General features: G+C 43.4%; 1 protein-coding gene across 1 annotated transcript in view; it reads left to right on the top strand.

Moving 5' to 3' along the window:
- Positions 1-82: 82 nt before the first annotated feature.
- COLEC12 (collectin subfamily member 12) overlaps positions 83-21,157 on the top strand; it is a 90,332-nt gene continuing 69,257 nt past the window's right edge. Inside the window, exons 1-2 of the mRNA XM_026035470.1 lie at positions 83-122; positions 12,815-12,865. Coding sequence (XP_025891255.1) covers positions 116-122; positions 12,815-12,865 — 58 coding nt within the window. The 5' untranslated portion in view covers positions 83-115. The remainder of the gene's footprint in view (positions 123-12,814; positions 12,866-21,157) is intronic.

Raw genomic sequence — 21,157 nt, forward strand, 5'->3', positions numbered from 1 at the left:
GTGCCGGCCCCGGCATGGCCCGGCAGTAGCGCAGGGAGCGCCGCCCGCCGCCGCCCGCCGCTCCCGGCGGCAGCTCCCGCCGCCCCCGTCCTATGTGAGCCGCCCCGGCGCCAACATGAAAGGTAGGGACGGGAGCCGCCGCCCGCGCACGTGCGACCCGGGCCGGCACCGGCGGCCACCGGGCGGGCACCGGGCAGGGCAGCGTGCGGGCACCGACGGGCACCGAGTAGAGCAGAGCGTGGGCACCGACGGGCACCGGGCAGGGCAGGGGGTGGGCAGCGGGCGGGAGTCCACGGGCACCGGGCGGGCACCGAGCAGGACAGCGCAGGGTGCAGGCACCGACGGGCACCGACGGGCACTGAGTAGAGCAGAGTGTGGGCATCGACGGGCATCGACGGGCATCGGACGGGTGTTCACGGGCATCCAACTGGCACTGGGCAGGACAGGGCAGCGTGCGGGCACCGACGGGCACTGAGTAGAACAGAGCATGGGCACCGACGGGCACTGGCAGCGCAGGGTGCGGGCACCGGCGGGTGTTCCCGGGACCTGGCGGGTACTGAGCAAGGCACCGGGCAGGCACCGGGCTGGCAGGGTGCGGGAAGGGAGCGGGCAGGGCGAGCGAGGGGCCAGCTGGGCAGGATGGGGCAAGGCAGGGTGCACACAGGGTGCATGCAGGGTGCATGCAGGATACAAGCAGGGTGCACGCAGGGCAGTGCACAGGCAGGGTGTGCGCAGGGTACGGGCAGGGTGCACAGGCACAGTGCACATAGGGTGTGTGCAGGGTGCTCGCAGGGCAGTGCACACATGGGGCAGGCAGGGCGCACAGGCAGGATGCACATAGGGTGCACACAGAGCACACACAGGGCAGCACACAGGCAGGGTGAACTCAAGGTGCGGACAGCTTTGGGTGCAGGCAGGGCACAGGGAGATGGAGCACGGGTCGGGTGATGGAGACTCCCTACACAGTTCTCAGCTGCAGCGCTCCTGGGTGGTTTGTGGTGGCAAGCGCCAAAAGTCCACTCCAGGGAGCAGTTATCCCCGCTCTTCCCATCATCTCTGCTCTCCCCAGGACATTTTCACTTGGCACCTACCTTTTGTTTTCTCCCTGCCTCCTCTCTGCTGTCCTGAGGATAAGGCATTTATTTTTCCTCAATTTGTTTATTTATTTATTTTCTTTTTTGCCAACCTTTTGCGATGTTCTTGGTGTTGCTTCTAAACATCTGGCAGTGATTATGTGCCAGTAGAGGCTTAACTGGCTTGTGAAATGTATTTGGCATATTTCTCCTCAACATCCACTGACTGGAAAATATTTGGTCTTTGCCTTGCATCTGTTAAAGCTGAAACTTGAATTCTTTTCCTCTTTCTTTTCCTCTTTCTCTCTCTCTTTTCTTTTTCTCCACCTCTTTTTGTTTTGAATGGGTGAAACATGCAAATGTTACCAGTTCACCCTATACTCTAAAGTTGTGACTGAGAGATATTGGAAAATACACTTTTGAAATCTAATAAATAAGCAGATTGTCAGCTTGCTATAGTTGTAACTGAGGAAAGCAGTACTAGGAGGTTCACAAGAAAGCCTCCTGCTTATGAAAATTGATAGCCTCACAGCAACAGGCAGAGCCTTTACACGCTCAGGAACAGCTACAACGAAAACATCAAAGGACGATACGGAAAGTTTAGGAAGCAGTTGGGAGTGTGCAAGAGTCGAACCTGCTTTTTTCTTCGGTGACAAAAATAAACTTGAAGGGTGGAAGGAAAAAGCACACACACGACAAAATTGCTATTGGGCACCAGCATGCCTGTGCTTGGATTGCAACGCTCGGATTCCAGATGCCAGGCGGCCAGTAAACACCAGGATCGTTACACTTAGTTTCCAGAGCCTGAGACAGAAAGTGATGTGCTTATTTATTCACTTATCCGAGGAGCTGCCTGAAGGGAGGAGAAGCTTTAGAGGGGCTTTGGGGTTTTGTTTTTGCAAGGCCGTACACACCATTTAAGTAACTGCTGTGACATGTTGTCTCTGAAGTCCTCTGCAATGAATAAAAAAGAATGTGTTTGTGTAGAAAAATAATGCTCTTTATTTAGAGGGTGTTTGTGCCAAAAGTTTTGTCAGCAGCTTGTCATTATCAGCCTAAGCGTAATGGCAGGAGCAAACTGAAACCAGAGGAAGCCAGTAAAATGCCTGTGCCATGTCGCTGGATGCGATGTCACCTTCTCTTCTTGGTGTGCCCTTGCCGGGCCAGGTTGGGATGAGAGGGGCAGAGGGTGACAGAACATTTTGGGTGCCCACATACCATGAAGTGCAGAAGCAGGAGCCAGATTCAGATCCTGCTAGTGTCAGCAGTGTTTTGCTATAGTTTCACTTAGGGGTAGCACACCACCCTGTGCCCATTGCTCAGCTGGGCTGAGTGGGGAAGGAGCATTTCAAGGGAAGATGTTGCTCCTTCTGTGAGCAAACATTGGTGTCCCACACTGCCTGCGGTGACAGCAAAGTGCGGGCGCTGCTTGGTAGCACTTGCCATTCCCTTTCTCCAAGTACCCTCACTGCCATTTTACTTCCTCCCCTCGCCAAAATTAGGGAAATCACTCCAAAGATCAATCATGTCAATGTACAAATCATGCAATCCTGCACCATGCAGAGATCAGTCCTTAAATGATTGTGCTGGTAGCAGAAGAACCAAAAGCCTTCAAGCAAAATCCGTGCATGGCATCGCAAGAGTTATGGAAGTTATTAGCCAAAATAAATGTTGACTCTGTATTTTCCTTTCCCGGCTTGCACATTTGGTTTTCTGTATTTTCCCTTTCAACTTGGTGATGTTGATAATTCTAGGACTTTAGAGCTCAGTGCAGTTACACATTTTCTGAATAATAAAAGGATCTGTTGATTGCAGCTGTCCCCTCTCTGGAGAATGGAGGAATATCTAAATAATTACATCATTAAATATCTGTAAGGAATAAATTATATTTTCCATCACTGGAATTTGTAATGTGTTATGTTTTAGATCAGTAAAATAAATTGAACTGTATGTTTCATATGCTTGCAGCCTTACTTCCCATAAACTACGCTGAGCTCACGCACCTTGTGATACTCTCTAGTAATAATTCATGTGGTTGATAAAGGGGCTTGACTGCTTTAAGGTCGGATATGTCTTTATCTAATGATAGTTCTAACTTTTAGATACTCATTGAGTTATGAGGCAGTAGTTGTTGCCTTGGAGACAGATGAAAACAGCTTCCTCATAGTCAAACAACAACATATGTTCAAAACCATTGGGCCTAATTTAAGACAGGGAAAAGTGTTACAGAAACTGAAAACTTCTTTCTATACATCTGTAATGTATTTTTTTAATTATTATCTTCAACTATAGCTGTAGTCCTGGCTGTTCTAGTCATGGCTGTTTTGGTGTGAAGAATTTTTGCAGCTTAAAGCGTGAATAGTTGTTTGGTACCTATACCTAAACTTGGCAATGTCGAGGCAAGGCTGTTGCTGCAGGCCAAGAGGAAGACTCTATTACGTTGTCTGGAGCTCTTCAAGCTGTTCTTGTCACTGAGCTTCCTTTGCCGAGCTCCTCCCGTGTGCAGAGCCAGGCACCTTGTTACATCCCTTGCCTATCGATGGCCATGGGTAGAGGAAGAGTCCCCTGTTAGCTGAGAAATAGCACTGTGTGGGACAAGACTTGAGAAAAAGTAAATGATCTATATGATCTCTCCCTTCTTACCAGCTTTTGATTTGCTCTCTCTAACCATTTTGATGCTACTATTCTTTTTAAAGCATAAACTATAACAGTGATTTTCTACTAATGGAGAAAAGTGTCAGTCTTTAATCTTCTGTGCTCAAAACCAATGAATAGCATCTGCAAAGAGGGCTTTTCTGGATAGAAACTTTAAACTGCAAGCTTCAAAAATCCCAGTCCAGAGTGCATGGCAGAAGCCAGAAGGCATCTGAAAAGGGAGGTTTAGAAGTAGAGTGATGAACTAACCTTTCCTTAGTTCACTCATAACAGCACCTATATGAATATAGTGGCATAAATATAAAACATGTTCACGTGCTCTGAGTGATGCATGCTGAACGTGTCCCAGGGCTGTACCATAGAAGTTCAAAGGCTCGAGCTGTTATAATAAATGTGAGATAGAGCACAGCACAAATCACAAGCAACACCACTATATTGTCACTATACTCAAAATTTGTTGGTAGCAGAGCATTTTAGAAGTATGAATGAGATGATTATGTACGCGTGCATCAAAGGGTGTTTTTCTTAATGATACAGGGGAAAGCAGAGTATCATGAGCTGTAAAAATAAAAGGGAAATCTGCCTCTGCAGAGAATGGAATATTACTATATAACTGCGTAGTTGTACAAAGAGCTGCAAGAAGTGTCACAGATGAAGGCAGTTTAGTGCTCCAAAGTCTGCCTGCTCAGTTATCTTCAGAGATTCCCCGAATGTTGCTTATCCTGAGGTTCTCATTCTCTATCAAAACAGAGGTTGCCTCTTTCCCACCCTCCCCCAATGGAAAGCAAAATAAAAAAGGTTTTATTATCAGGCATTGAAAGTGAACATGATCCTCCTGATAATTCTTGGGAGTCTGACCTCATTCCTCTGAAACTGCTTTTGGTACATAAATTTGAGGTGAAGACTAGGATGTTACTAGGAAACAAAGAGGATGAATTATGGGAAGTAATACAGAAAGATGTTCATGAAGGTATATGCCATTTCAATGTTATCCATTAACACAGAGCCAGCAAAGCAAAATTTTTCAGTTATGATCTGTTTGCTCTTAAAACATTTCTCTGAAATAGGGTACGTTTTCAACTTCTAATATCTAAGATTGAACTTCTGCACCAAGTAGTTCTTCCTGGTCCCAATACTGGACAGGTCTGTAGCACTTGAGGGCTAACAAGCAAGGAGGCCTCCCATTTAGTATCTTCATTTGGGGCCTAAAAAGGCAAAACTAGAGGCATCTTTCCTACATCTCTGGCTTTCTTTTTCCTCTGTCTTCTTTTCAATCTTGGTTCTTTTTTCTTTCTTTTTTTTTTTTTTTTTTTTTGACAGGACCGTTGGGAGAGTAGATGGGGACTGCAATAGTAAAATGCATTTTTTTGTGTGTGTTGCTGTTTTTGTTTGCTTTATGCTTTTTGTGTTTATGTTGAGAGACACAATCCAAGTCTTGGATTATAAGGCTCAACAGAGGATCCAGGACCCTCAGGACTTTGTCTCTCTTCTTTACAATACTGAGAGTGGACAGATTCCCAGATTGGCCTCTGAGGTTCAGAAAAGCCTTGGACTTGTTTCTAGAATCCAGGCTAAAATGACATGTCCAAGGATGCCCCAGGATGCCGGGATGTAGGCTCTTTTCCAGGACTGCCTTGGCTTAACTTTTACCAGGGGTTCCCCAAAGCCCCACATGCAGAGTAAGAGCAATCCTTGCCCAAAGGATCTTGGTGTGTGAGGAGACAAGCCAAAGGACCCGGCAGCAGAACCGCACGCTGTGCCCAGCGTGAACAGCAGTAACATTGTGAGCGCAACGTGTCACTCGGGGACTTTGTCAGCGGGGTAGGAGTTTTTTGGTAGGAGTTTTTGAATCTGAGAAAGGGATTTTTTTTGAAGGAGGACTGATCAGAATAGAGGCAAAAAGAGAAAGATGTTTTAACGTGAAAAGAGGCTATGAGGGAAAACGTGCAGAAGGAAGCGGAAGAGGAGGACAAGTGAAATGAAGCATCTGTGAGGACAGAGGGGAATGAACAGCCCGTTAGTACAAACAGGAGACTGTCCAAAATAAAACCAGTGGAAACCAATTAGACTGATGAAGTCATCAACATCTGAAGGCTGCAGCTGCTTGCCTGTGCTTCTGCTGGCTCCGTTTCACCTCTGGGTCAGCACTTCGAATACAGACCAGCTAATAGTGAGCAAAAATGTGTATGAATCGGATGGCTGCTCCAGAAACATTTTGAAATTTGATATGAGAAAGATACTGGTGCTCCCTGCACCTCTCTGAGCAGCTGTTACTATTAGAGAAACCTCCCAAGTGGACTGGTTTTGCCTCTGAGAACCCGGGCTCTATGAGGGATGCATCCAGGATGAGCTTTTGGACCCTGCACGAGGTACCGCCAGCTGGGTCAGGATCCACTTGCTGCATGAGTCTGGGCAGAGGTCTGCAGCAGGGTTAGAGGAACTCTTGCTGTTTCACAGCTTAGAGAGGAATATCATCATTTTAGGCTAAGTGGCACAGTATCTCTCCAAATGTTAAAAAAAAAAAAAAAAAAAAAAAAAAAAAAAAAAGCTGTTCTTGATAATATTAAAATAAATTTTACAGAGAAAATGCAGGGAAATGCAGGGACCCAACTATTAAAACTCTTTGAGATCACACATTATAGAGAGATTTATTTTAAAGGAAACTCTTTACGCTGGATGTCATTGTTGCTACAAATTAGTCTTATGGTCCTGAGTTCCCAGTGTGGTACTTATAGGTAAGTTATAATGTATTGTAAATCCAGTTTTCGGGGGGGGTTGTAAAATAGCTTCTAAAATCTGAGTTGAAACTTGACATGACAATTTTCAGTCCAGATGCCTCATACTCTCTTGAAATACATTTCCATTGATTTCAAAATGTAGTGTAGAATATTTGTGCCTATTCTAAATTGAAGACTTTAAATAAAAATCGCTTTTTTTAAAGCCCGTGTTTACCACACGGTTAAAAGTTCCAGAAATAATTGCGTGTCGCGTGTCTATAATCAACGTATGATCCAGCATCTCTAAGGTACTGAGGTCTAGTTTGCTTCACTGGTTAATTATATTGAGTGATCTACTGTTAAAAGGTGACAGCTGGACACGTACATTAGCAGTTTTCTGTAACACCTTCTGTATGCCAAAAATGACATTCATAAAAAGGAAGGGATAAAACTGAAATGATTTTGCTAAAATCATGTTGCAGCAAAGGATTCCCAGGTCTGATGCTGTCTCAGTGCAGAGAGTTAGCATTGCACTGGTTATAAGCCATATAACAGGATAGATTTGGCATCTTTTTGGCTCCAGGCCAGCTCTTTCTTACTTGACCTCAGTCTGACTCATAAATGGTCCATGATTAATTTATTTAAGAACGAGAACTAAAAATTACACAGTTCTACTCAACAGATTTCTGTTTTGCCTCTAGAAAATTAATCAAATGAGAGTCTAATTTGTTTTAGATTAAATGAATTCCCTGTGTTAGTTGTGTTACTCCCCAGTTGAACTGCCTTCTTATAATTTCCAGTCCCTTGAAGCATTGTGCTTTATCTTATCTAACTGTACGATTTTATTTATTAGAGGTGTTGCAGTAGTAGGTTATAACCAGAAGGCAATCAGAAGTTGGTTATTGCCAACAACTCAAAGACTTTTCTTTTTTTTGTTTTTTTTTCCTTTTTCTCTTTTTCTTTTTTCTTTTTTCTTATCAGAGCTTTTGATCATCACTGATTTCCTAAATAACTGATGTACTTCTGTCCTGCTTAGCTACCAAACAATTACTTTTAGTGGTTCTTTGTAAGCTCTGAGTGGTAATCTGTTGTCATCCTCCATACTCTTATAAACATGATGAAACAGGAGATTTCAGATGATCCTTCAATATGGTTAAATAAAACTGGCTGCTCACATGCCTTCTTTCAGAAGTTCCCCTTTTTTAGGGGCATCTCCTTCTGCCAGAGCTCAGCAGAAGTCAGTGGAATAAGGAATCTCATTTTAACTATATTCTTTTTCCTTTTTTTTCTTATTACTTATTCTAGATTCTCTTTCTTTCACTTCCCATATGAGGGTGTTATACATTAGAGCCCTATTCCTTGCAAGCAAAGTGCCTTTTGTGCCTGCTGGCTATAATGCCAGTCTCCCTATCCTTGCATGTGCTCCACAGGGGCTGAAACCACAGCCAGCCTCTTACCACTCGCTCCCATGTCCTAGGGAGGCCTGACTAAGCTAGGGAGGAGTAACTCCATACACCTGTACAGGTTGGGGGTTGACCTGATGGAGAGCAATTTTGCAGAGATGGGCCCAGGAGTCCTGCTGGATGGCCAGATGACCGTGAGCCAGCAATGGGCCCATGTGGTCAAGAAGGCCAGTGGTGTCTTGAGGTGCATTAATAAGAGCATTGCCAGCAGGTCAAGGGAGGGAAACCTCCTCTCTACTCAGTAGTGGTAAGGCCACATCTAGAGTGCTGTGTCCTGTGCTGGGCATCCCAGTAGAAGAGAGACATGGAGTTACTGGTGAGAGTCCAGCATAGGGCTACAAAGGTGATTAGGGGACTGGAGCCCTATGAGGGACTGGAGCCCTATGAGGGACTGGTTTTCCCTATGAGGAAACTCTGAGAGCTGGGCCTGTTTAGCCTGGAGAAGAGCTGACTGAGAGGGGATCTTGCCAGTGTGATAAATACAGTAAGGGAGGGTGTCAAGAGGATGAAGCCAGCCTGAGGGAGGGTGTCAAGAGGATGGAAGCAACCTATTTTCAATGACGCCTAGTGATAAGACAAGAGGTAATGGGCACAAATTGAAGCACAGGAAGATCCATCTGAACATAAAGGAAAAGCTTCTTGACTGCGAGGGTGACAGAGCTCTGGAACAGGCTGCCCCGAGAGGATGTGGAGATATTCAAAACACACCTGACTGTGATTAAATGCAACATGTTCTAGGTGACTTTGCTTGAGCAGGGGGGTTGGACTGATCATCTCCAAAAATCCCTTCCAACCTCAACCATTCTGTGGTTCTGTGGAAGGAGACTTGCTGGGAGGTGAAACATGCTTTTAACCTGCCCCTTGTGAAGTTTTATTGTGTGTTGCTTGCATGTGTGGGAGAGGAGAGGTAGTCTTCTCATTTCTTTTAGGAAATCTCACCATTTCATACAATGAAGGAGCTTCTGTGTGATAGGATATGTGTCCCAACTGTCCCTAAGGCTGTGATATACTGAACTCCAAGCTTATAAAATGAATTATGTTTGGTATTTCCTATACTAAAGAGTTAATTCTTGTGGTTGGGACATTTCAATGGATTCTGCTCTGTTATCTCCTTCAAGGAAAAATATGCCCTTTATGTTCTTCACCCAGCAAAATAATCCTTACATACATATAAATATGTATGTGTGCGTAATGGAAATATTGCATTCATTCTAATCGTCTTTGAAAATGAGACGGCTTGAATTTAAACTAAAGTAAAACATTTCAAACCTCTGTCTTTCACTATGTCAAACAAAACTCTCTTATGCGGGTTGCAGCCCCTCTCAAGTGAATGGGCACTGCTGATGTAAAAAAGCAAAGCTGCGGTAATAAGAACCACAGGTGGTCAAAACTGATGAATTTGTTTCATTCTGATTTCTGAAATTGACCTTAAAATCAGAGGGCATAAGCACATAGCACATCCTGGAGATTTTCTTCCAATTTCCTTTACTGGTTGGCATGTATTTTTTTAACCTCTATAACCCATCACAGATTATATTTTCATAGTTTTCTCTATGAAGGCTACATAGCCACTTTTAAATGAAAGTTTAGGTTCTCCTGTATTTCTTCAATTCAAAGATATCACGAAGTTTTGAGAAATAGCACTATTTTTTAAAAACTTGTGACAAAGCTTGAAGATTTTCACCACTAGAACTTGTATCAGAGAAACAAAGGTCAAGTTTTTGGATTCCTCAGGGAGTACAATCCCATCCCAAAGGGAATGAGAGGAGAAGGCTTTTGAGACAAATGACTTTCTCTCAAGACTTAAATTTATTGGCTTGTTTATCAACATAATTTTTAGTATTTCAGACACAAATTTCTTAGGAATAGCCTGGTAGATGTTTCAACCCATCCTGTTCTCCTTCTCAAAGGATGCCAAGCTGTACATTTTTGAAAATTTAGTCTGTGCTTTTGTTTTGTTCATTTTTTTCTTCCCTTCCTTAATTTCCTTAAATTTCTCACATCACAATTCATACTAGTAAAGATTATTTATTGTATCTGCATATGCTTTGAGCAAAGTGTGTAGTGGGAAATGTGAGTTTAGTTTAGTAAAAATGTGAGTTTAGTTTACTAAGTCATTTTAATAGACTTCCCCTAAAATGAATTCCTGCCTCTTGCTAGACCAACTCACATGGATTAAAAAAGTTTTATCTTCTCTTTTAGATTTTAATAGACAAAAAGTAAGGTTAACTATTGATGATGCAATCCTTGTCCATCTCTGCTTCTTTCTTTCAAATGCCACTAGTATTCTTCCAAATCAGAAGCTAAAAAGGGGAAAAATAGAAAAAGAAAACAAACAAAAAAACCCAACCAGGTCATCCCTAGATAGCACAGCACATAGTGTTGAAAATATAAAAACTAAACAGTGAAAAAGAACATGAATAAGCTTATGAATATGCTGTTAGAGGGCAACGCTGTTAGGAAAAGTGCAAAAAAACTAAACAATTAACTTATCCCATCCAAGATTCGTAGGAATAGAGTAGGGCTTTCAGCTGATGCCCCTCAAAGCTGAGATTTTGGCTTTGAGGGTTTTGAATGGCTTTGATTGCCCAAGGCTGTGGGCAGGGAGGAAGCAGAAGTGCTCAGTGTGAAAGAGGAGCAGGGAAAGCAGAGAGGAGCTTGACAGCATGGGAACAGGCCTGTTGGATGAAGCAACAGGATTTAGCCACGACTAAACAGAACTGGTATTCATTTTATGCATCTTTTGTGCAAGAGAGGAATATTTTTCCTTCATACTTCACTGTTGGGATGAGAAGCTTGGTTGTTCATGGTCATTTGGTTGATTAGTATTTGTCATGTTTTGCAAGGTGGCCTTGTCTTCAGATAACATCTGGTAGAATTGCAAGGGTTTTATTTTTAAAGGATTCTTGCTGCCTTCAAAAACACAATGAGTTTGTTTTGCCCAAGGAATTATCCACTGGTTCCTGCATTTCTTAAATACATGCCTGAATGGGAGTCTATCGTAAGATATGGACAGCAGTGTCCCTGGCAGTGAGAAAAAGCTGTACTAGCCAGTTAGGAATACGGGTGAAAGGTTTTGAGCTGCTTTATCATAACTGCCGTGTGAGTAAAAGGTCAAATTCTAAAAAACAATATGCATGAACTTCACTGCATCTGGAAGTATCTTCCTCAGGCTTCAATGTGTGGCACTTTACAGGTTAGAAAGAGATGTAGGCTAATCGCCTTTGGATACATCCTCCCAGACCTCTGCAATGTCCTGCCTTGGCTGCAGCCTCTGGTGATGCAGATCAGCCTCTTCATTGGCAATAAAACCATGGATTGCAAAGGGCTCGCCCAGTACAGATCCCTCCTGCTGCTGTGAATGTTTGTCTGCTTTGAGCCTGCTTTTTCATTACTGCTCGTTAAATGTTCCTTCTTGCAAAGTCCTGGCCTGGCCTGGCCTTTGCGCTTCTGTTTACTTCTCCCCTCGTGCAGGCAAAAGGTCCGGATGGAGAGTTTCCAAGGGAACTAGCTTCCTGGGCATCACGTGCTGGATGAGTGGCAGGAGGGCCCTGGAGGGCGAGTGGTGGCTGCAGCTGCCCAGCGTAGCATGGCCGTGCCTGATGTGGTGCTGAGTCAGCCTTCCCCAAAGAGAGAGGTGATAAGGCTCTGCTGCAATGCAAACAAAAGTCATGCCAGCAGATTTTGGAGAGTAGGGATTTTTTTTCTTTTTGCAACCTTTTTTTTTTTCAGCTTGGAAGACAGACTTGCCTACAGACTTCTGTTCAGGAATGCTGCAAAGGTGGCATGGCTATCCAGCATAGGGTAGCATTGGTCTACTCACCACAGCCATGCTGACCACCAGAATGTCCTAAAGCTTGTTTTAAGAGAGACAGCAAAGGATTCTCCACCATGCGAAATGGTGCTTGTGGGAGGGCAGGTGGATCTCCTTTCCTTTGCTGTAGAAATTAGGAAGACAGGAGATAAAGCAGCTTGGTCCTTTAGGAGCTATCCTTGCTAAAAACTTAGTCGCATGATACAAAAGCTGGGTCTGGGCTGCTGTCCTCCTCTCTTGCTTCAGCAGAAAAAAAAGGGCTTGGTTGTTAGAGAAAGTCTGACCACACAAATGCACACATATCCTTTTTTTTTCCTAAAAAAGAAGTTGTGGGTTCATATATTGTGCTCATCCCAGCCTTTGCGGTGTTGCTGCTGCTGGAAGGAAGTGGAGAGAATTGAGATTCTAACAAGATAGATTTGTGATTATTAGCATTTTACCACTAAGAAGATGAAAATAAAAGGGCTTAATTTTTGGTTTTGGCAATCTTTGGAGGTTGTCTTCTCTGTTTTCCATCTTTTATTGGATCTTATTGGTCTCCTGTCTGATCAAATGTTCCTAGTACATTCAGGAAGTGGTAGATGGTAGGTGGTAGGAGGTGGTTGTAACTTCTGACTCCTCTCTCTTGTTATTCAGCATAGCTAGATGTTGCAAAGCTGAGCAGAAGTACTGCTTTGCATGGATACCTGGGCTAATAACTGTTGAGGTGGAGCCTGATGGCACAGGCAGCTCTGCAGCCGTTGTGAGCGAGCACCTTGTCCCTGACAGCCAGTGCCCACTGCGGTTGTCTCCTCCATGAGGGACTGGTCTGCTCCAGCCTGTACTTACACAACAACCCAGGCCCAGAATCACCTCCAGAGTCCAGATTTCTGCTGGAGATACCAGGGGAGGGAAAGGCTCCAAACTGTCGGCCACCTGGTGACTGAGGAGCAATGTGAACAGTGGAGGGGAGGGAAATTCAGCAACGGGTAAAATACCTTGCAAATCAATGACACTTTCAAGTGCATTAGTTTATTGTAGCGCAACTGTGAAGAAGGTCTTTCCATCTTGTCCAGTGGAAGAAGTAACCTCTTGCTGTGTCTTTCTTTCCAGACGATTTTGCAGAAGAGGAGGAGGTGCAGTCTTTTGGCTACAAGAGGTTTGGTAAGTGGCAGCAGGTCTTTCAGATTGCTGTTTCTCAGTCCTTAAACAAAGTGAAACAGTTGCTTTTAAAACCTCCTTTGGCAGCAGCATTTAGACCTATAGAAGTGGGCTTTCACTTCAGTCTAATACATGCCCAAAGAAAGCTATTTTTAGGCTTATTTTAGTTTTTTGGTAAACACACTTCATAAAGAGCGCTGAACAGATACAAGAGAGAGATGCTTAGAAATAGTGTTATGCAAATGAAGTTCACATTACAATAGAAATGGATCTGCTGGCTGTAAATAAAGGGATTGTACTAAATAAATGTCTTGTACCAGTTAGAATTTCCTTGGACTTTCAGACTGCTGTTCAGCACAGTTTGCAGCTATTTCTAGAATAGCAGCATGGGATCTCCCATAAGCACATAGAAGTTATGTTCACAGCTTAGTTGAGAGCAATTCCACACATTCCTCTCAAAAAAAAAAAAAAAAAAGTAAAAAATATATTTGATATGAATGTATTTAGATGTCAGAAGCCAATCTGGTTAACAAGAATCCCTTACCACTGCTTGATCTTTTCCTGACCTGGGATGTAGTGGTACACAAAAACTGGTTAAACTCTCCTGTATGGAGTACCAGCACTAGTTAGGTTCTTCGTTGCTCCTCTGTACAAGTGTTCAGATTTGTACCAAACTTTTGCCTATGTTACCACTGAATATATTCAAAGATTTCACTGGATGCAGTGCAATATTACATTTTATAAGCAATTGCTTAAACTAACAAATCTACTGAATAGTTTTATTGAAATTATGTCAGTCACTTTTTTTTTTCTTAATATTTGTTCATAAAAACGGCCATCAAATGTGAAGAAATCAGTGTGTCACTGAACAGGGCTCAGAAGTCTTTCATGCTCTGTGATAGGGAAGCATCCCATTGTCAGCAGGCTGCAGCTGGAGACAAGCTGGCTCTTTTCCCTCCAGCCACCAGTAAGGTAAAGTGGTGGGCTTCAAGGTCTCGTAGTGCCAGCTCTGTCTAGGAGTAGAGAAAGCACCCGCAGCCAGAAACAGGAGAGGGACTTGTGAGGAGCACATCATGCAAACTGATAGCTGCCTTATCCACTCTCGATCACTGGGATAAAAGTTCACCATGTCCTTCAGTTCGGGGAAGGAGACTGGAACAAGAAACACTTTCAACAATCCCTTTTGGCAAACTGATAGGAAAGGCAGGCTGGGTTAAAAAAAAAAAAAAAAAGTTCCCTCCACCTCAAAAGGAGTGGAGTGGGGGAAGAATGCTTGTAGCAGGAGGAGATGCAGTGTTTGGGAGATGGGGATCACATTTGCATGACCTCTTGTACCCCCTGAACTACTCCACCGCTCCCTGCTGTTGAGCTTTATTTTGGGTAGGTTAGCCAACCACAGAGCCAGCATCTGTGGCTTGGAAAGTCCTGAAGTCCTGCCATAAGGCTGCACATATTTCTTTCTTTCTTCTTTTTCTTTTTTTTTTTTTTTCCTCTGGATTAGGTCCTAAAATAGCAAGAAAAAAAAGTCTTGAGAAATGGGAAGAAATGTTAACCATTCATTTTTGTCACCTGCAGCTGTGGAGAGTAAAAAATATTAGGATTCATTAGCACCTATAAAAATAACTTCCCTCCATGTTGTCTGCTATCTATCCACCTCTCATCAGACTGTGCTAGCACTGAACCATGAAAGGTTTCGGTAAGAAGTGCGTATTCCCAGTAAATGCGCTGCTGTGGAAAAACGGGATACTCTCATGTTCACTTGCCTTCATTCCTTTCTTTCTACTTTGTCCCAGAAAATGTAGTGCTACCAACATGAGCCATATCTTCTCCTAAAAACCTAAAACTGATCTGAACATTTCCAGAAATACTGTGGCATTGCAGTGGGGATAAAGCAGGCAGAAGAGGGTAAGTGGTACGGTGGGAGCAGGAGGAAGAAACTTCCCTGTGTCCTTGTTCACTCCCAAGCACCACAAAGTGGCAGAAGGGAAAAGACATGTTAGTTCCATGTTAGTTATTTCTTTTAGGAAATAACTGTAATTACTTCTTCTTCATAAAAACAAAATTGCAGTGTTTAGGGAGGTTTTCTGGATGGCTGCAGTGCTCGAGAGTTACACTCCAAATCATCCCAAGCCATTCCTTGTTTTAGGAGAGATGTGTAAATAGGATGAATGGTACCATGGGGTCACAGCATTCACACTAGTAAGGATTTTGTAATTCTTCAGTATCCTGTTCCAAGAAGTCTTCTTTGTTCATGTTATTTTTGGAGAGCAAACTTCCTGTCATACTCCTTCCTTGTCTTTCTCAACATAGTGGGGCAGCACTGGGAAGAACTATGCTGACCTTGTTTTAGCACCTCCCTGCCATCAGCATTTCTTCTGTATGCCTACAAGGGTATATGCTTTTATGGCCTCTCAAGGATTATTTCAGGAAAACGGACTTTGTGTGTGACCATTTGCACAATTATCACTGCTTTTCCAGGCAGCTTCTGAGGAACACCTCAAGGAAGTGGGCAACTATGAGTCTAAGTAGTGTTGGCTCTGTTGGCTACTTCATCTGGCACTAGGCTCCTCCATTCAGTAAGATGACATGCAAATCCTTTAATAAAGCAGAATTTGCTGACAGGAAATGCCAAGTCAGCATTTCTAGTGGGGCACCACAAGTTGTTACAGGGGCTGAGGTAAAACCGAGCTGTTTGAGACCCCATCTGAAGAGTAGGAGGCCTCTTGGCCCAATATATATGCCCTCTTTACCCTATGTCTTAACTCATAATGCACGGTAATATGGGGGAAGCAGACGGTAAAAAAACAGCATTGCTACATAAATTCCGTAGTTTTGCATTTGTAAAGAAGTCCTACCCTATATGCTGGCCTGGTGCTGTTGAAATCTCAGTGCTTTTGGTGTACAGCCTGCCAGAAAGGGCAGCAGTAGCAGTTGCAGTTATTGTTTTGCTTCCATCACGCAAGAGCTGTTCTGATAGCCAGTGTGATAGGACCAGTCCTTAAGTGCACCGTCCACATGAGATGTGGTTGAAGAACCCTGTCTCAAGTGCTTTTGACTCCAGCTTTTGTAAGTAGGAGACCTTGTTTGGATCATAATCCTCCAAGAGGGAGACAGCTACAGCACAACTGGTCCATGAAAAACATGGCTTGTGGTGAGTCACTGCTGGCAGCTGGGAACATTTGTTGGTCGGGATTTGGCATGCAGAGCTTCGACCAAACTGTCTTCCTAGAGTTCACTTGGAGAATTTATTCTTAGCTGGCTTGTTGCTGTTGCCTGTAGTTTGACTCAAAGAAGGAACAGATGTGCAGGAGGGAGGCATCTTCAGACAAGGCTCAATTGAGGGAAGAAGCTCTCAAAAAGAACACTAAATATTCCCCATTTTGCCAACATGCCCTGCTTCCCCTTTTTTCTGGAATCATTCTCATACACACCACCATACATCACACCAGCATACTAAGTGATAACCAGGACAAATACAGACATTTTTGAGATGTGAGAATAACATACTCCATTTTTTCCCCTTTTGAGCAAAATAAAAATTGCTATAGGAGGTCAGGAAGGTAAAGCAAATGCTCTTTCTAGATGACTGACATAGGGGCTGTTCACTTCTTTCAATGGCTGCTACAAATGTACATGGAAACTGTCAAAAGTGCCTTGTCTGGTGACTTGTGGCTCCGGGTTGCTGTAGTGAGAAAGCCCATGACAAAGCATGTTTTTTATCATTGTTACTTCATCATCAGTCACTGCTGCAGCTGCTTTGAAGTTATCTGCTCAAGATAACAAGTTAGGCTTCTCCACTGATTTTCCTCTTCCAGATTGCTGCTAGTGTTAACCCTTTCTTCCATCAGCTTGTCATCAGTTTGTATGATTTTCTCCCTCTTTAGAAAAGAATCAGTGGGAAAAAATCAGAACTTTTCAAAATTGAATGTCTTTTAAATCTTGCCAGTTAGAATTAAGACCCAAAAGGGATGCTAAATTTCAGGCTTCAGGCCTAAAACCGTTCTGTAGATAGCAGACATCAGGATGAGATCTGCTTACAGCACAGTTTCAACTGTCCTCTGAGATTCAAGCTCTGAGCAAATTAGCAGACAAGGGAATTAAAGGGAGTTAATAGTCACTGAGGTGGCTGGTCTGGTCTTCTGATTTGTGGCATTCCCAGCTAATAGACACAGAGATGACTGAGGGCTTTGTTTCATTTGTTCTAATGTATTAGAGCTTATAAATGCCACTTTACTGAACAGAGTATTTTAGGTAAAAATGAGAAGTTTTTCAATACCTAGTTTGAAGCTATGGCACAATGTGGAATATCTAAAAACAGTAGGGATGGTCCCTGAGCTGTTTTGAAGCCCATTTGTAGCATTTTAGAAAGCAGATGTCCAAGGAATGAGCTGAAAGCCTTGCTGATAAGGAACAACCTCAGAGGAATCAAAAACTGGAGCTAATATGCTGCAGATAAGAAGATAGCTTGTGTAAGATAGTTATCTTTTTTCCCATGGTGAGCCGAGCCAGAAATGGAGGCCATAAACAACCTGTCCTTCATCATATGTCCCATCTTGATCACCACCTTGTCCTCCAGATCATGAGATGGGATTCATTTCCCTCCTCTTCCATGTCCCTCCTCTTGCTCCACTTCATCTTCCCACTTCCCTGCCACAGCATTGAGACTTTTAGTAGGGGAAGGTCCCCTGTGTCCAGTGAACTCCAACCAGTATCACACAAGGTCAGTATTTGATGAGAGATGAGAGATAAAATTGTCTTTGGGCTCTCCCAAGGAACACAGATACTTTTTTACATGGAGTGCGTGAGGCACGCAGGAGGGTATTGGGTCATGATGCCTCTGCTGTGCAGTTATGACAATTTAGTTCCTGTACTTGGAAGTGATGGTGAAATACCACGATGCCATCTGAACCGTGTAGTGCTTATGGTATGCAGCTAATATGCAGAGTTTGCACTTGTACAATTACCACATTTGCAGGCTACATGTGACCACTGGTCTTCAGAAACATGATGCTCTGTTAAATATAAGAACAAATCAGTTCTTTTTTAGTGGATTGGAAAATTCGGGTGATTCAGATGCAGACTGATTCAACACAGGAACAGCTGGACGCTGGTGGAACCAGTAGGGCAGCGCCGTGTCCTTTGGTTTCACAAGCTACTTCCTGACCTGGCTGTCACCTCTCTGGGACATGCTGCTCACTGGCCACCACAGGCTCACAGCTGGATGGCCAGTGTGTGGCCGTTTGCATTGCAGTGTCTGCCCTATGGAACCTCCTCACTGATGTGCACAACACCTGGCAGTATCACCTCACTGCTGAGAGATACGTGTCCAGCACACGCGTCAGCATGGACCTTGCAGAGCTCCATGGCACAGTTCAGCATCAGCATAAGACTTAAATGCAGGATCTGGGGCCCGGGAGTGGAAAAATCATCTTGTCACACAGTTAGGTGAAGTCTGCTATGTTAAAAAAGGGTGAGGGGAACTTCTCCCCCATTTTAAAACAGCTTCAGAAAACATGATTTTCTTCTTCTGATTGGGAACAGCTGAACTAGATCTATTTAATAACTATTTTCTCACAATATATTGTTTATAGTATTTTATATGGGGAGAAGATATGTATTATTTCTCCACCTCTGATAAGATACAGTTGTGGAGCTTTAAGATAAAAGCCCTATGAATAGTTTACAGTGCAAAATGCAAGCTTTGAGACAGAATGTTTTTTTTCTTACACTAGGATTTATTAAAACAAACACTTTTTCCGCCTATAAGTAACAGTTCAGATATGATCATAGTAAGTTTTTGTTAAAGCTCATCTCTTGGAAGTTTGTGATAGCTCAGGAATAGCCTTTTTTCATTAGCATGGCACAGACAGAATTATTTTAGCCTTTATCTCTAGATGAATCCAGTTCATTGTTCCAATCTGTAATAACACACACACACAAAAATGTCTGGCACTAGTCCGGCAGTGCGCTACATTCATACGGACCTTAAACTTCTGTGAAAAAAGCATCTAAGCTTTAGGAGTATGGCAGCTTTTCTTTATGGCTTGTAAATGCCCAGTGGGGACACATTCAGGTATCACAAACCCCATCATTCTTCAGGTGCTCTTTCATATATATACCTGCAAAATTAATAATTAAAAAAAAAAAAAAAAAAAAAAACCACGGAGGCACCATTATTCACAAAGCCAGGAAAGCCCATCAAGTTGTTTCCAGTTTGGTGATCCGGATGTATTTATGAAATCATAGTTTTGTCTGCGTGTGTCCGGGGGTCATTAAATCCACTCTGAATGGCAAGACTAGTGTGGCTGCTCATTTTCAGCCAAGAGCTGTCATTTGGCAGGACCCTTTGGACTGCAATGGCCAGCAAAGCAGAAGAACAGACTGCCAGCCCCATAGTCAATTGTTAAGTGGCATATGTAGATCTTCAATCATTTATGTTGGGCTATTTTTTGAGAAGGCTCTTGGCTCCGTGTTGAATTCCATTGGTTTGGATCTGCCCCCTCCAGTCTGCCCCACTGTCTCTAGCTAAAGGCAATTCTCCTTCTAATCCAAACCTATAAAGAGGCCTCTTAGCAACAGAAATCACTCCAGCTGCCTGTTGTTATGTAGGCAATCTATTTTCTCTTTGTTATGGGTTTTTATCTAGAATGGCCCTGCACAAAATTAAAATTCTTTACATGTTTCTTCTTATATTGTGTTTGCGTGCTTGGAATCATAACTCCCTGAGCCACCTCTGTCTTTTACTGGGATGTGCTGAAAAGCAGTATGGTCAACATTATGTGTGAATTTTGCACTCTATTTTTCATTAGAGCTGTAAAGTTGGTGTGTGGGCTTAACAGAGTGTTGCATTTATGAATGGAATGAAAAATCTTGTCCACACCGTAAGCAACATCCAGGGATATTTTTTTCCTGTAAACTAACTGGACAAATAATGAAATAATTAGCATCATGTTGTTGCCAAAACACCTAAGCTGCATATTGGGTTATTCAGCCTAATAGTGCAACTACCTGTGAAATAAATACCTTAGAAGTAAACTAAGAATTTTGTTTTCAGCATGCAGTACTGATCTGCTACAAGGACAAGGAATAATGCAGGGAGACTGTAGGAGAAATTAAAGACAAGCAATCACAATAGGAAAGGGGAAGATAAAATAGTTCCAAGTCCTCATTAGAAGAGTCTCCCAGTGATATAATGTGATTGCAGCACTCATTCTTCAAGTCCCAAATGAATGTTAAGTTTTATTCAAAATAAAAGTAAGCAGCCATGGAATATAACTGCTACTACATCCTGCTCTTTACTATGCCCTACTAGCTCCAATTTTGCAGCTGTTGAGATGTTTCTAATTGTACTTTAGTTTCTCTGTGTCTACTTCAGAGCCTGTGTTATATCTACCACAGGTGATGGTTTCAAAAGGGACACACTGGTACTTAGTGAAAAAGGGAGTGCTATCTTCCCTTGATACTATGTGAAACCTTGAGGATCACTGGTTGTTGTAACACTCCAAAATAAGATGCCGTCAGGCCAGATGCTGCTTACATCATCCGCCTAGATTCCTTTTTCTCCTTGGGAATTTCCTCAAAGCACCAGGGAGCTCCAACACTGATACTACACTGTGCCAGAAAATGTCATCCCAGCACCCAATTCCTGGAGTCACGAAGCTCTTTGCAAAAGTTACTCAGCATCTCACCAAGTCAGGTCCCCGAATTTGCAGCCTGTGTAACACATTCTCGCTTCATTACTTTGCCAGCAAGTTGGGAGCGTCAAGTATGCTAAGAGCAAAAAGTGGGTTGTTTTAAATAACCGCTACCAAGACACATAGTACAACTTCGCCTGGCAAAGGTGTTGATGGATGCATGCACTGACTAATGCAGTAAGCCCAAGCTGTCAGATTAGGAAGCCTCTCGGTGTTTGCTATCTCACTTAAAAGCCCCTGTAACCACTCTGCTTGTTACAGTTAAAGGAGCAATCTTGTCCCATGCTCTCCCTTTCAACAGGGTTCCAGGGAAGGGGAAAGAGCAGATTAAGTTGTTAGTACAGTGTTTTGTCTGGTGAACTCCAGGAAGCATTAGCACGAAAATGCCACAATGTTTTGACATAAGATGTCATTCAATATTACATCAGGCTTCTCTGCTTCTGCGCCACCGGCGCCTCGCTTCCCACGCTCCCAGGGGAGCCGTGCGAGGGAGGTGTGAGACCCCAAGGGCCTGACCCGGCAGTCTCTGCTCTCACCCCCGTCCCCACGCAGCAGCCCCACACTGAGACGGCATCCTGGGACTGGTGATTTCACACACACA

The sequence above is a fragment of the Nothoprocta perdicaria genome, unplaced genomic scaffold (genome assembly GCF_003342845.1).
Source record: "Nothoprocta perdicaria isolate Ctin4 unplaced genomic scaffold, notPer1 scaffold_16, whole genome shotgun sequence".
Taxonomy (NCBI): Eukaryota; Metazoa; Chordata; class Aves; order Tinamiformes; family Tinamidae; genus Nothoprocta; species Nothoprocta perdicaria.